Source organism: Coregonus lavaretus (assembly GCF_964263955.1).
Source record: "Coregonus lavaretus genome assembly, chromosome: 30".
Classification (NCBI taxonomy): Eukaryota; Metazoa; Chordata; class Actinopteri; order Salmoniformes; family Salmonidae; genus Coregonus; species Coregonus lavaretus.
This window is the reverse complement of record NC_140017.1, coordinates 38,390,163-38,403,704: the sequence shown is the minus strand read 5'-3', so window position 1 is coordinate 38,403,704 and position 13,542 is coordinate 38,390,163. Positions and strand designations below refer to the sequence as shown.

The window sequence follows — 13,542 nt, the reverse complement described above, 5'->3', positions numbered from 1 at the left end:
CCTGCAACCTGGTTCATGTTATCAGCCAACCTACCAGGGTAGTTACAAACAGCACAGGAATGAAATCATCAACATGTATTGATCACATCTTTACAAATGCTGCAGAAATGTGCTTGAAAGCAGTATCCAGATCCATTGGATGTAGTGATCACAATAAAATAGCCATATCTAGGAAAACCAAAGTTCCAAAGGCTGGGCCTAATATAGTGTATAAGAGGTCATACAATAAGTTCTGTAGTGATTCCTATGTTGATGATGTAAAGAATATTTGTTGATCCGTGATGTGTAATGAAGAGCAAACAGACGTTGTACTTGACACATTTATTAAATTGCTTATCCCAGTTACTAATAAGCATGCACCCATTAAGAAAATGACTGTAAAAACGGTTAAATCCCCGTGAATTGATGAGGAATTGAAAAAATGTTATGGTTAAGAGGGATGAGGCAAAAGGAATGGCAAATAAGACTGGCTGCACAACCGATTGGCAAACATATTGCAAATTGAGAAATCATGTGACTAAACTGAATAAAAAGAAGAAGAAACTGCACTATGAAACAAAGATAAATGACATAAAGAATGATAGTAAAAAGCTTTGGAGCACCTTCAATGAAATGTTGGGAAAAAAGGCAAACTCAGCTCCACCATTAATTGAATCCGATGGCTCATTCATCACAAAACCGACTGATATTGCCAACTACTTTAATTATTTTTTCATTGGCAAGATTAGCAAATTTAGGCATGACAGCAACAAACGCTGACACTACACGTTCAAGTATATCTGACCAAGTTATAAAAGACAAGAATTGTAATTTTTGAATTCCATAAAGTGAGTGTGGAAGAGGTGAAAAAATTATTGTTGTCATTCAACAATGACAAGCCACCGGGGTCAGACAACTTGGATGGAAAATTACTGAGGATAATAGCGGACAATATTGCCACTCCTATTTGCCATTTCTTCAATTTAAGCCTACTAGAAAGTGTGTGCCCTCAGGGAAGGGAAGGAGGGAAGCAAAAGTAATTCTGCTACCTAAGAATAGTAACGCCCCCTTTACTGGCTCAAATAGCCGACCAATCAGTCTGTTACCAACCCAGAAACAGAGCAAGTTGAGGATTGTAAACTGTCAAGGTCAAAACATATTGATACAACAGTAGCTAAGATGGAAAGAAGTCTGTCCATAATAAAGCACTGCTCTACCTTCTTAACAGCACTATCAACAAGGCAGGTCCTACAGGCTCTAGTTTTGTCGCACCTGGACTACTGTTCAGTCGTGTGGTCAGGTGCCACAAAGAGGGACTTAGGAAAATTGCAATTGGCTCAGAACAGGGCAGCACGGTTGGCCCTTGGATGTACACAGAGAGCAAACTTTAACTTTAATAATATGCATGTCAATCTCTCCTGGCTCAAAGTAGAGGAGAGATAGACTTCATCACTACTTGTATTTGTGAGAGGTATTGATATGTTGAAAACACCAAGCTGTCTGTTTAAACTACTAGCACACAGCTCAGACACCCATGCATACCCCACAAGACATGCCACCAGAGGTCTCTTCACAGTCCCCAAGTCCAGAACAGACTATGGGAGGCGCACAGTACTACATAGAGCCATGACTACATGGAACTCTATTCCACATCAGATTTAAAAAAACAGATAAAAATACACCTTATGGAACAGCGGGGACTGTAATGCAACACAAACATAGGCACAGACACATGCATACACACACATGATAACATATGCACTCTACACACATGTACACATGGATTTTGTGTTGTAGATATGTGGTAATGGAGTAGGGGCCTGAGGGCACACACTTAGTGTGTTGTGAAATCTTTTATGAATGTATTGTAATGTTTTTTAAATTGTAAAACTGCCTTAATTTTGCCTGACCCCAGGAAGAATAGCTGCTGCCTTGGCAACAGCTAATGGGGATCCATAATAATTACAAATACAAATACATTCTGTCAAACATATTATTGTTAAATCTCATGGATCCTATGGAGGGAGGCATAGGGCAACAGTCTGGTTTCAGTCACTGATAAGGACAGACGTGGATAAGGGAGGAGAGGAATTCGGCCCGAGGTCAGGTCAGATTAAGTGAGAAGAAACAGTACTATCTCACACACATATACTTCCATGCCCACGAAGGTTCAAGCATGAGGCAGGGCAATGACTACACCAGTGAGAGGAACCAATTAAGTTCCTGACTAGCAACAGAGATGTATTGGCTGTCTAGGTACAAGGAGTTGACTCCTCCTAGTAGGAGGGTATAAATATTTGTGCTTGTGTAAACATGTGTTTGTCTTTGCAACTGTTTGACCCAGTGGGTGAATAAACTTGATTTGAGCTTGTACTAGTTGTCGGTGAGTTTACTCTGTCAAAACCTAACAAAATAAACCAAAAGTGTAACAGGTTGTGAACTCTGCAAACAACATTTCCACTCCGAGAATGAGAACAGTAAATTACTTTAATTAATACATGTATTAACAGAAATTAAAGTAAGCAAATGACAGGGATTAAAAGTACATTTATTACTGGTGACATATGTAATGGGGAATTTATTAAAAATAAAAATAAAATAAAAAAAGGCTAAAGAATTCAGACAATGAAACAATGAAGGTGCAAGAATTGGTGGGAGACAGCTGAGCCATTCTGGACAGAGACTGGCCTACAGTGGGGAAAAAAAGTATTTAGTCAGCCACCAATTGTGCAAGTTCTCCCACTTAAAAAGATGAGAGAGGCCTGTAATTTTCATCATAGGTACACGACAGACAAAATGAGAAAAAAAAATCCAGAAAATCACATTGTAGGATTTTTTATGAATTTATTTGCAAATGATGGTGGAAAATAAGTATTTGGTCAATAACAAAAGTTTCTCAATACTTTGTTATATACCCTTTGTTGGCAATGACACAGGTCAAACGTTTTCTGTAAGTCTTCACAAGGTTTTCACACACTGTTTGTCACGGTTTCGGCCGAGGCTGCCTCTCTTCCTTGTTCGGGCAGGCTTCGGCGTTCGTTGTCTCCGGAATACTAGCTGCCACCGTTGGATGTTTCATGTTCGTTTGCTTTTGTCTGTTTGTTGTGACACCTGTTTCTCGTTTAGCGTAATTAGTGTCCTATAAGTTTCTCGTTGTGTTTGTCTAGTGTTGTGTGTTATTGTATTCTTGCTGTCGTAGTGTTGCTTGTTTGTTGCATTCTCGCTCGGTTGAGCTTTTCTCCACTACGTTGGAGAATTTTTCGCACATGTGTAGTGCGCCGTTATTTTGTCGCCTTCGTGCGTAATTTCGCCTTCGGGCAAGTGTGGTTATATTTTCCTTGTTGGAAATATTACTAAAGTCTTTTGGACTATACTTTGGTGTCCTGCGCTTGATTCCACCACTACACCCACCTACAGCACTTGACACTGTTGCTGGTATTTTGGCCCATTCCTCCATGCAGATCTCCTCTAGAGCAGTGATGTTTTGGGGCTGTCGCTGGGCAACACAGACTTTCAACTCCCTCCAAAGATGTTCTATGGGGTTGAGATCTGGAGACTGGCTAGGCCACTCCAGGACCTTGAAATGCTTCTTACGAAGCCACTCCTTCGTTGCCCGGGCGGTGTGTTTGGGATCATTGTCATGCTGAAAGACCCAGCCACGTTTCATCTTCAATGCCCTTGCTGATGGAAGGAGGTTTTCACTCAAAATCTCACGATACATGGCCCCAATCATTCTTTCCTTTACACGGATCAGTCGTCCTGGTCCCTTTGCAGAAAAACAGCCCCAAAGCATGATATTTCCACCCCCATGCTTCACAGTAGGTATGGTGTTCTTTGGATGCAACTCAGCATTCTTTGTCCTCCAAACACGACGAGTTGAGTTTTTACCAAAAAGTTCTATTTTGGTTTCATCTGACCATATGACATTCTCCCAATCCTCTTCTGGATCATCCAAATGCACTCTAGCAAACTTCAGACGGGCCTGGACATGTACTGGCTTAAGCAGGGGGACACGTCTGGCACTGCAGGATTTGAGTCCCTGGCGGCGTAGCGTGTTACTGATGGTAGGCTTTGTTACTTTGGTCCCAGCTCTCTGCAGGTCATTCACTAGGTGTGTGGTTCTGGGATTTTTGCTCACCGTTCTTGTGATCATTTTGACCCCACGGGGTGAGATCTTGCATGGAGCCCCAGATCGAGGGAGATTATCAGTGGTCTTGTATGTCTTCCATTTCCTAATAATTGCTCCCACAGTTGATTTCTTCAAACCAAGCTGCTTACCTATTGCAGATTCAGTCTTCCCAGCCTGGTGCAGGTCTACAATTTTGTTTCTGGTGTCCTTTGACAGCTCTTTGGTCTTGGCCATAGTGGAGTTTGGAGTGTGACTGTTTGAGGTTGTGGACAGGTGTCTTTTATACTGATAACAAGTTCAAACAGGTGCCATTAATACAGGTAACGAGTGGAGGACAGAGGAGCCTCTTAAAGAAGAAGTTACAGGTCTGTGAGAGCCAGAAATCTTGCTTGTTTGTAGGTGACCAAATACTTATTTTCCACCATAATTTGCAAATACATTCATTACAAATCCTACAATGTGATTTTCTGGATTTTTTTTACCTATGATGAAAATTATACTAAATATACTAAAGACACATTATAGCTTTCAATTTTGTGTAGATGAGGGATATAAATTTTTAAATATAGTATACATCTAATCTAATTTTTCATTGTCCTGTCATGATGGAAAGATCCCTAACCCTATAACCTGGACACCCACCTGAGCGACCCATACACCAAAGAGAAGTTCCCATCTCTTTTATGGACCTGCTGTGAGTATGCAGCCTAAAAAGAGAAATAAATGCGGTCAGAGACCTACTTGAGCAGCACCGCCCCCTCAAGATTCTGAGCCTGCCTGGCAGGGTTGGTCCTACAAAGCCAGAGCCCCCTGATGGGAGAGCATAATATACAAGGAAATTCTCAAAGCTGCTAATGAGAACCTTGACGACCTTTTACCTAGCCGGTGGGGATTCCGGTGGGGTCGCCCACCCAGGTAGTGGCAGTGCTGGCAACACTGGCTGCAGTAATCCATGGGGAGGGGGTCACACTCGGACAATCAGAGAGGGGGTTTATCATTGTGGCCCAGGTGGCACAAAATAATCAAAGGTCTGACCGCATGGAGATGCTTGGGAAAATGGTTACAACAGGGGATCAGAGTGTTTGTGTCTCAGGTGAAGAGGGTGGATCTGATCTCCATCACCTAGGACTTGACATAGATTAAGTAGATTAATCAAATCTCAATTGTTATCAATTTCTGCTCAATCTGCATGCTTTCTCAATCAGCTTTAACTGTATGTGCACTCGTAGATCAAGTTATTTCTCGAGTTGGGCTCTGGGATATAACAGCCGTTGAGTATCGGATTTTATGGTGGATTGTGGAGGAGGGGGGTTGAGTGTGTTGGAGTATGTGAGTATGTGCGTGTGTGATGTCTGGCATCTGTTGTGGGGGGGTGGGGATGTTGGGGGGGGGGGGGGGGGGGTATGGGATGGACCGCAGGAATTATTTGCTAGGATAATAATTGCTTGTCAATTAATTAAATGTAATACAATGGCAATCCGGGTTATATGTTAGAATCCTATGCGTGAACTGCCGACATTATTACGCATATTAATTGATAATGATGGAAAATAGGATATGCATAATAAAAAATAAAAAATAGTTATATAGATATATATATATATAGAGGTGAAAGCATTGGAAATGCTTTTGGCGGTTAATCTGCTTCTGTTTTGTGGGTGGCACTGTGTGCTGTTTTCGATGGATGGGTCCTGGCCTCTCGGGGCCTTAGGGATATGGAGGGACGTGGGTGGGATGCTGATCACTGGGATGACGGCTCAACTTGGGATGGGGAGGGGCTTTAGCGGGGGAATTAGTGGAGAACAATTGAAGGGTTACTCCGTAGCAATGCAAATATCATGGTACAGCTATATGGACACTCAATCATTACGCTATTTTTTATTGGTAAATTTACAAACATATATAATGATAAATAGACTTGAAACTTGTATCTCATTATGGTGTATGGTGAAATAAGTATAGCCAGTTATAATTGTAATGGCTTAGCTGATAATAACAAAAGAAGAACAATATTTACATGGCTCAAAGAGAAGGAATATAATATCTATTGTATACAGGAAACTCATTCAACAATTCGAGATGAAGTAGCGTGGAAAAAAGAATGGGGGGGGGAAATATACTTCTCCCATGGGCAAAGAAATTCAAAAGGGGTGATGATATTAATTAATAGTAATTTCGATCCGAATGTGCAAATTGTCCAAATAGATACGCAAGGTAGATGGATTATTTTAAATATGGTATTGGACCATAAACAGATATGGCTCATTAACCTTTACGGACCAAATAATGATGATCCACAATTCTTTGACAATATATATAATACATTATCAAGCCTGCAAGCAACTCAAGACAATATTATTATGGTGGGGGATTATAATACTGTTTTAAATAGCTCAATGGACCGAAAAGGAAATCACACCACAAACAATCACCCACATGCTCTTAAGGAAATTGTGAATGTCATGGATACATTAGAACTAGTAGATATATGGAGGCTTAAATATGCTGATCTAGTGAGATATACATGGCGGAGACTGAATCAAGCTAGTCGTCTTGACTTCTTTCTTATCTCATTCTCGTTGGCACCAAAAGTAAAAAAAAGTGTTGATAGGGGACAGAATGCGGTCGGACCATCATATAATAGGCATATACATTACTCTGACTGAATTTCCACGTGGGCGAGGATATTGGAAATTTAATCAAAGCCTATTGGATGATAATTTATTTATAATTAGAACAAAGGAATTTATAACTGACTTTTTCCAACATAACATAGGTACAGCGAATCCCCTTATTGTTTGGGACACCTTTAAATGTGCCTTTAGAGGCCATGCAATTCAGTACTCATCTCGAAAACAAAAGCAATTTAGGTCAAAATAGTTTATACTAAGAAAGGAAATAGAAAGTCTAACAGAACAGATAGATGGCAATAAAAACTGTAACATAGAGGCTCAGAATAAATTAGAGGAAAAACAAAAAGAAATGGAAAAACTTATTCATGAAAGATCAAGTGTAATATATTATAAAAATAAAGCAAACTGGATGGAATATGGGGAAAAATGCACAAAATTCTTTTTTAATCTTCAACATAGGAATGCTACCAAAAAGAACTTAATGAAACTGGTTACAATTGACGGAGTCACCCATAATTCACCAAATGATATTTTGAAGGAAGAAACAAAGTACTTTAAGCATATGTTTTCTTTTCAGTCGCCTCCATCTCCTCTAACTGAAGCTAATTGTAGAGATTTTTTTTCTATTGATAATGTCAAATTAACAGCCACACAGAAAGACTCATGTGAAGGTGAAATTACAGAGGAGGAACTTCTGGATGCAATTAAAGACTTTAAGTCCGGGAAAACTCCAGGGTTGGATGGCATACCAATCGAGGTATACCAAACCTTTTTTGATATACTAAGAGGACCGTTATTAGCATGTTTTAACCACTCCTATGTAAATGGTAGATTATCTGACACTCAAGAAGAAGGTCTGATCTCATTATTACTGAAACAGGATACAAGTGGAAAATATAAAGATCCAGTCCATTTACAAAATTGGAGGCCCCTTACACTTCAGTGTTGTGATGCAAAAATCCTAGCAAAATGTATAGCACATAGAATTAAAAAGGTATTGTCGGATATTATTCATTCTAATCAGACAGGTTTTCTACATGGAAGATACATTGGAGATAATATAAGGCAAGTATCGGAAACAATAGAACACTATGGAAAATATGGGAAACCAGGCCTGCTATTCATAGCAGACTTCGAAAAGGCATTTGATAAAGTTCGACTGGGGTTTATATATAAATGCCTGGAGCATTTCAATTTTGGAGAATCTCTTATAAAATGGGTCAAAATCATGTATAGTAACCCTAGGTGTAAAATAGTAAATAATGGCTATTTCTCAGAAAGTTTTAAACTGTCAAGAGGAGTGAAACAAGGTTGTCCACTATCGGCATATCTATTTATTGTGGCCATCGAGATGTTAGCTATTAAAATCAGATCCAATAATAATATCAGAGGATTAGAAATACAGGGCTTAAAAACAAAGGTGTCATTGTACGCAGATGATTCATAGTTTCTTTTAGATCCACAACTAGAATCCCTCCACAGCCTCATAGAGGATCTAGATAAATTTTCTAACCTTTCTGGATTAAAACCAAATTATGACAAATGTACTATATTACGTATTGGATCACTAAAAAATACAATTTTTACATTACCATGTAGTTTACCAATAAAATGGTCTGATGGTGATGTGGATATACTCGGAATACATATCCCAAAGGAAATAAATGATCTCACTTCAATAAATTTTAATAGAAAGTTAGCAAAAATAGATAAGATCTTACTACCATGGAAAGGAAAATACCTGTCAATTTGTGGAAAAATCACCCTGATTAACTCTTTAGTATTATCCCAGTTTACCTATTTGCTTATGGTCTTGCCTACGCCTAGCAAACAGTTTTTTAAATTATATTCGAAAAAAATATTCAATTTTATTTGGAACGGCAAGCCAGACAAAATTAAAAGAGCATATTTATATAATGAATATGAATTCGGAGGACAGAAATTATTAAATATTAAAGCATTAGACCTATCACTAAAATCTTCAGTCATCCAAAAGTTATACTTAAATCCGAACTGGTTCTCAAGCAAATTAGTAAGATTGTCTCACCCACTGTTCAAGAAAGGCCTTTTTCCCTTTATTCAGATTACAACCTCTCACTTTCAGTTATTTGAAAAGGAAATAATCTCCCAAATGTCACTATTTCTAAAACAAGCCATAGAAAGTTGGTTGCAATTTCAATTTAATCCTCCAGAAACGACAGAACAAATAATGCAACAAATATTGTGGTTAAATTCAAATATACTAATTGACAAAAAACCTTTATTTTTTGACAGAATGTTTAAAAAAGGTATAATCTTCGTAAATGATATCATCGGTAGGACTGGTGGAGTTATGTCGCACATGCAGCTAACAAAAACATATGGAAATGTCTGCTCTACCCAAAATTACAACCAAATAATTGCAGCCTTACCGCAAAAGTGGAAGAGGAAAGTTGAAGGGGGAGAAAGTAAGAACTTGTCTGTCGGCCTTGCATTAAAGAACATAATTGGTTAAGGAAAACTGTGATAAATAAAAAAGTATATCAGTTTCACTTAAGGACCAAAGGATTGACAGCCGTCCCATATAGATTGCAAAATAGTTGGGAAGAGATCTTTGACGTACCGATCCCATGGCATAGTGTTTATGAACTGACACGCAAAACGACACCGGATTCAAAAATTAGAATCTTTCAATTTAAATTATTATATAAAATTCTTGCTACCAATAGAATGTTATTTATATGGGGGATACAATCTTCCCAGCTCTGCAGATTTTGCTGTGAAGAGACAGAATCATTAGATCATTTGTTTTGGTTCTGTCCATTTGTAGCTTGTTTTTGGACACAGGTCCAGGAATGGCTAAAGGATTGCAATATTTACCTGGAACTAACCTTGCAGATAGCATTACTGGGTGATCTGAAAAGTCATAGTCAATCAATCAATAATATAGTAATACTTTTAGCAAAAATGTTTATTTTTAATTCACAATCTGTAGAAGCAATGAGAATAGAAAGGTTCAGAACTTTTGTAAAACATCACAGTACGGTTGAAATATATATGGCAAATAGAAATCCTATATGGATGGTGTTAAGAGATAGATGGGAGGTATTGAATAGAGTTGAAGGATGGGACTAATAACACATAACAACAAATAATAACAAAGATAGCTAATAATGTAAGCATACTGTGTCCATAATAAGTATATAGGTTGTATGTTGGGAGCTTTTGGGAAAGAGCACAGTTAGAAAGATATGGCATTTAGAAGCAAACCGGATGGACATCATGAAAATGATCGGAGAGGTTGAGAGTAGAAGAAGTTCAGGAGCAAAAAATATGTGTGTATATATATTTATATATATATATATATATATATATATATATATATATATAATTATTGTAAAATTAACTCTGTCCATAAGGTGTAGATAGTAAGTATAGACCGGAAGTGGAGGCCTGGGCGTTGTTGTTCGCTGGTTTGCTCCAGGTGGGGAAGGGATGGTGGGGTTGAAGGGTAATAAAGGGGAATATATATATAAAAAATGTTTAAAAAACATGGGGGATTGGAAGTGATGTAGACAATTACATTGATAGAAGATACAATATATCTGCAATATTAAGCTGATCCATTCCCCCCCAAAGAAAAAAAAAAAAAATATATATATATATATATATAAAAAATAAAAAAAAGACACATTATCTTCACACATATTTTATATGCTTTTCTCTGACAGCAACAACTCAATAGCCCAAATGGCAGGCTTCCCAAATGGCAGGCTTCCCAAATGGCAGGCTTCCCAAATGGCAGGCTTCCCAAATTGCCAGCTTGCGTCCTTACGAGCTTGTGATTTGAAACAATCCATAGTTATTTTTTTAAAGAAGCTAATGATCCTTGATTCCTTTGTGTCTAAGTCATGCTTGAATTCTTTTATTTATTTCTGTATAGACAGGAGTAATTATATAATTTTGGCAAATTTATTTCCATTTTCTTCCCTATCGGACCGACCGCTATGACATTTCTCTCCTGGTCTATTGGTTTTCATATCAACTTTCTATCATTGTCCAGAAGCCAAAGGCACAATCCTAGTTGTTGCATCTTTAGATTGCCCTTCTTTCTAAGTTTCTAACAGAGATTTTATTTTTTGTCCCACATGGAACCGCTATCATATGCGCTGTTGAGAATGGTGTTTTCCCGCGAATTGCATTTTGGCAAATGTTTGAAAATTATATTTTATTGGCTGCATCATTACATGAGTTGCATGTTCTGTTAAGATGCATTACTATAATCGAAATGTGATTTCTGTCATTCTGAGCACAGTGGATGGAGGCATTAATAGGTGATGCATCCAATGCAAATGTGACCGGTACATTTCTCAAATGGCCGGTAAATTAAAATATTCCCAGTCACGTTATCTGGCACCACATTTTCCTAACAGAAACCCTGGTACGCGCACACACACACATAAACACACACATAAACACACACACATAAACACACATACATGGATTTGACCTCCTAGTCTTGCACATAGTATTTCACACCACACTCAGATGTTATGCGTATTGTAGGTAGTATAGTGCGTGTCTGTTGCCTCTGTAATGATAATGTATGTGTCAATGTGTTTACAGGGGCAGTCTGGGCAGAAGGGGGAGCCAGGAGAGGGTTTGCCTGAGGTATGCACTGTATTGGACATCAGTAGATGTTTATATGCAGCTCCACTGAGTATTTATGGCTCTTTTTGCCCATGGAGTTGAGTGTGTGTCTGTCTCTGTCTGTCACTGTCTGTCTCTCAGGGGGGAACTGAGGGAGTGTGTCGGTCTCTGTCTGTCTCTCAGGGGGGCGCTGAGGGAGTGTGTCGGTCTCTGTCTGTCTCTCCGGGGGGAACTGAGGGAGTGTGTCGGTCTCTGTCTGTCTCTCCGGGGGGAACTGAGGGAGTGTGTCGGTCTCTGTCTGTCTCTCAGGGGGGAACTGAGGGAGTGTGTCGGTCTCTGTCTGTCTCTCAGGGGGGAACTGAGGGAGTGTGTCGGTCTCTGTCTGTCTCTCAGGGGGGAACTGAGGGAGTGTGTCGGTCTCTGTCTGTCTCTCAGGGGGGAACTGAGGGAGTGTGTCGGTCTCTGTCTGTCTCTCAGGGGGGAACTGAGGGAGTGTGTCGGTCTCTGTCTGTCTCTCAGGGGGGAACTGAGGGAGTGTGTCTGTGTGTGTCTCTGTCTGTCTCTCAGGGGGGCGCTGAGGGAGTGCAGCAGCTGAGGGAAGCTCTCAAGATCCTGGCAGAGAGAGTTCTGATTCTGGAACACATGATTGGCATCCACGGTAAAGGCGGAAGGAGTTCTAATTCTGGAACACATGATTGGAATCCACTGTAAATTGGGAGGGAGTTCTGATTCAGGAACACATGATTGGCATCCACGGTAAAGAGGGAGGGGTTTCTGATTCTGGAAGACATGATTGGCATCCACGGTAAAGGTGGAGGGGTTTCTGATTCTGGAAGACATGATTTGCATAATAGTATTGATTGGGTCCAGAGGATAGAGTGAGACTCTAATGTTTGTTGTCATGGTTTCTACCATTGTCCTTTTCTGAATGCAGAGAGTCCAGTGGAGTCAGGCTCTGGACTGGAGAGCCAACCAGACTCCTTCTCCTTCCCCACCATCAGGACCAGACAGGCCGAGTCCACCATCAAGACCAGACGACTTCAGCCTCTCCAACTCTCCTCCCGTTCCCAAGGAAACAATCTCCCTATAGTGGTGGTCAGACAGAGACGAGGTCATTTTTAAGACACCAATTAGTGTTTTTTTGGGGGGGGGTTGATCAGCTTTAAAAGTGCAGATAGATTGTATCTTCCATCAATGTAATTGTCTGCATCATTTCCAATCCCCCATATATTGTTTCGTAAATATATATACAGTGCATTCGGAAAGTATTCAGACCCCTTGACTTTTTCCACATTTTGTTACGTTACAGCCTTATTCTAAAATGTATTAAATTGTTTTTTTCCCTCATCAATCTACACACGATACCCCATAATGACAAAGCAAAAACTGGTTTTTATAAATTTTTGCAAATGTATTACGAATAAAAAACGTAAATATCACATTTACATAAGTATTCAGACCCTTTACTCAGTACTTTGTTGAAGCACCTTTGGCAGAGATTACAGCCTTGAGTCTTCTTAGGTATGAGCTTGGCACAGCTGTATTTGGGGAGTTTCTCCCATTCAGCAATGATAAATAGATATGCCGATAGTGGACAACCTTGTTTTACTCCTCTTGACAGTTTAATACTTTCTGAGAAGTTGCCATTATTTACTATTTTACACTCAGGGTTACTATATGTAACTTTAACCCATTGTATAAAAGATTCTCCAAAATGGAAATATTCCTGGCATTTATATATAAATTCCAGTCGTACTTTATCAAAAGCCTTTTCAAAGTCAGCTGTGAATACAATGCCTGGCTTCCCAGATTTGTCATAGTGTTCTATTGTTTCCATTACTTGTCTTATATTATCTCCAATGTATCGTCCATGTAAAAAACCTGTCTGATTAGAATGAATAATATCCGACAATACCTTTTTTAATTCTATGTGTTATGCACTATGCTAGAATTTTTGCATCACAACACTGAAGTGTAAGGGGCCTCCAATTTTTTTAATGGACTGGATCTTTATATTTACCACTTGGGTCCTGTTTCAGTAATAATGAAATCAGACCTTCTTGTTGAGTATCTGATAGTCTACCATTTTTATAGGAGTGGTTAAAACATGTTAATAACGGTCCTCTGAGTACATTTAAAAAGGTTTGGTATACCTCCACTGGTATGCCATCC

The 13,542-nt window shown here is 39.2% G+C and overlaps 1 protein-coding gene across 1 annotated transcript in view; it reads left to right on the top strand.

The window, feature by feature from the left end:
- LOC311105506 (uncharacterized protein) overlaps positions 1-12,826 on the top strand; it is a 46,018-nt gene extending 33,192 nt beyond the window's left edge. Inside the window, exons 12-14 of the mRNA XM_084147677.1 lie at positions 11,347-11,391; positions 11,938-12,028; positions 12,305-12,826. Coding sequence (XP_084003803.1) covers positions 11,347-11,391; positions 11,938-12,028; positions 12,305-12,492 — 324 coding nt within the window. The 3' untranslated portion in view covers positions 12,493-12,826. The remainder of the gene's footprint in view (positions 1-11,346; positions 11,392-11,937; positions 12,029-12,304) is intronic.
- Positions 12,827-13,542: the final 716 nt, after the last annotated feature.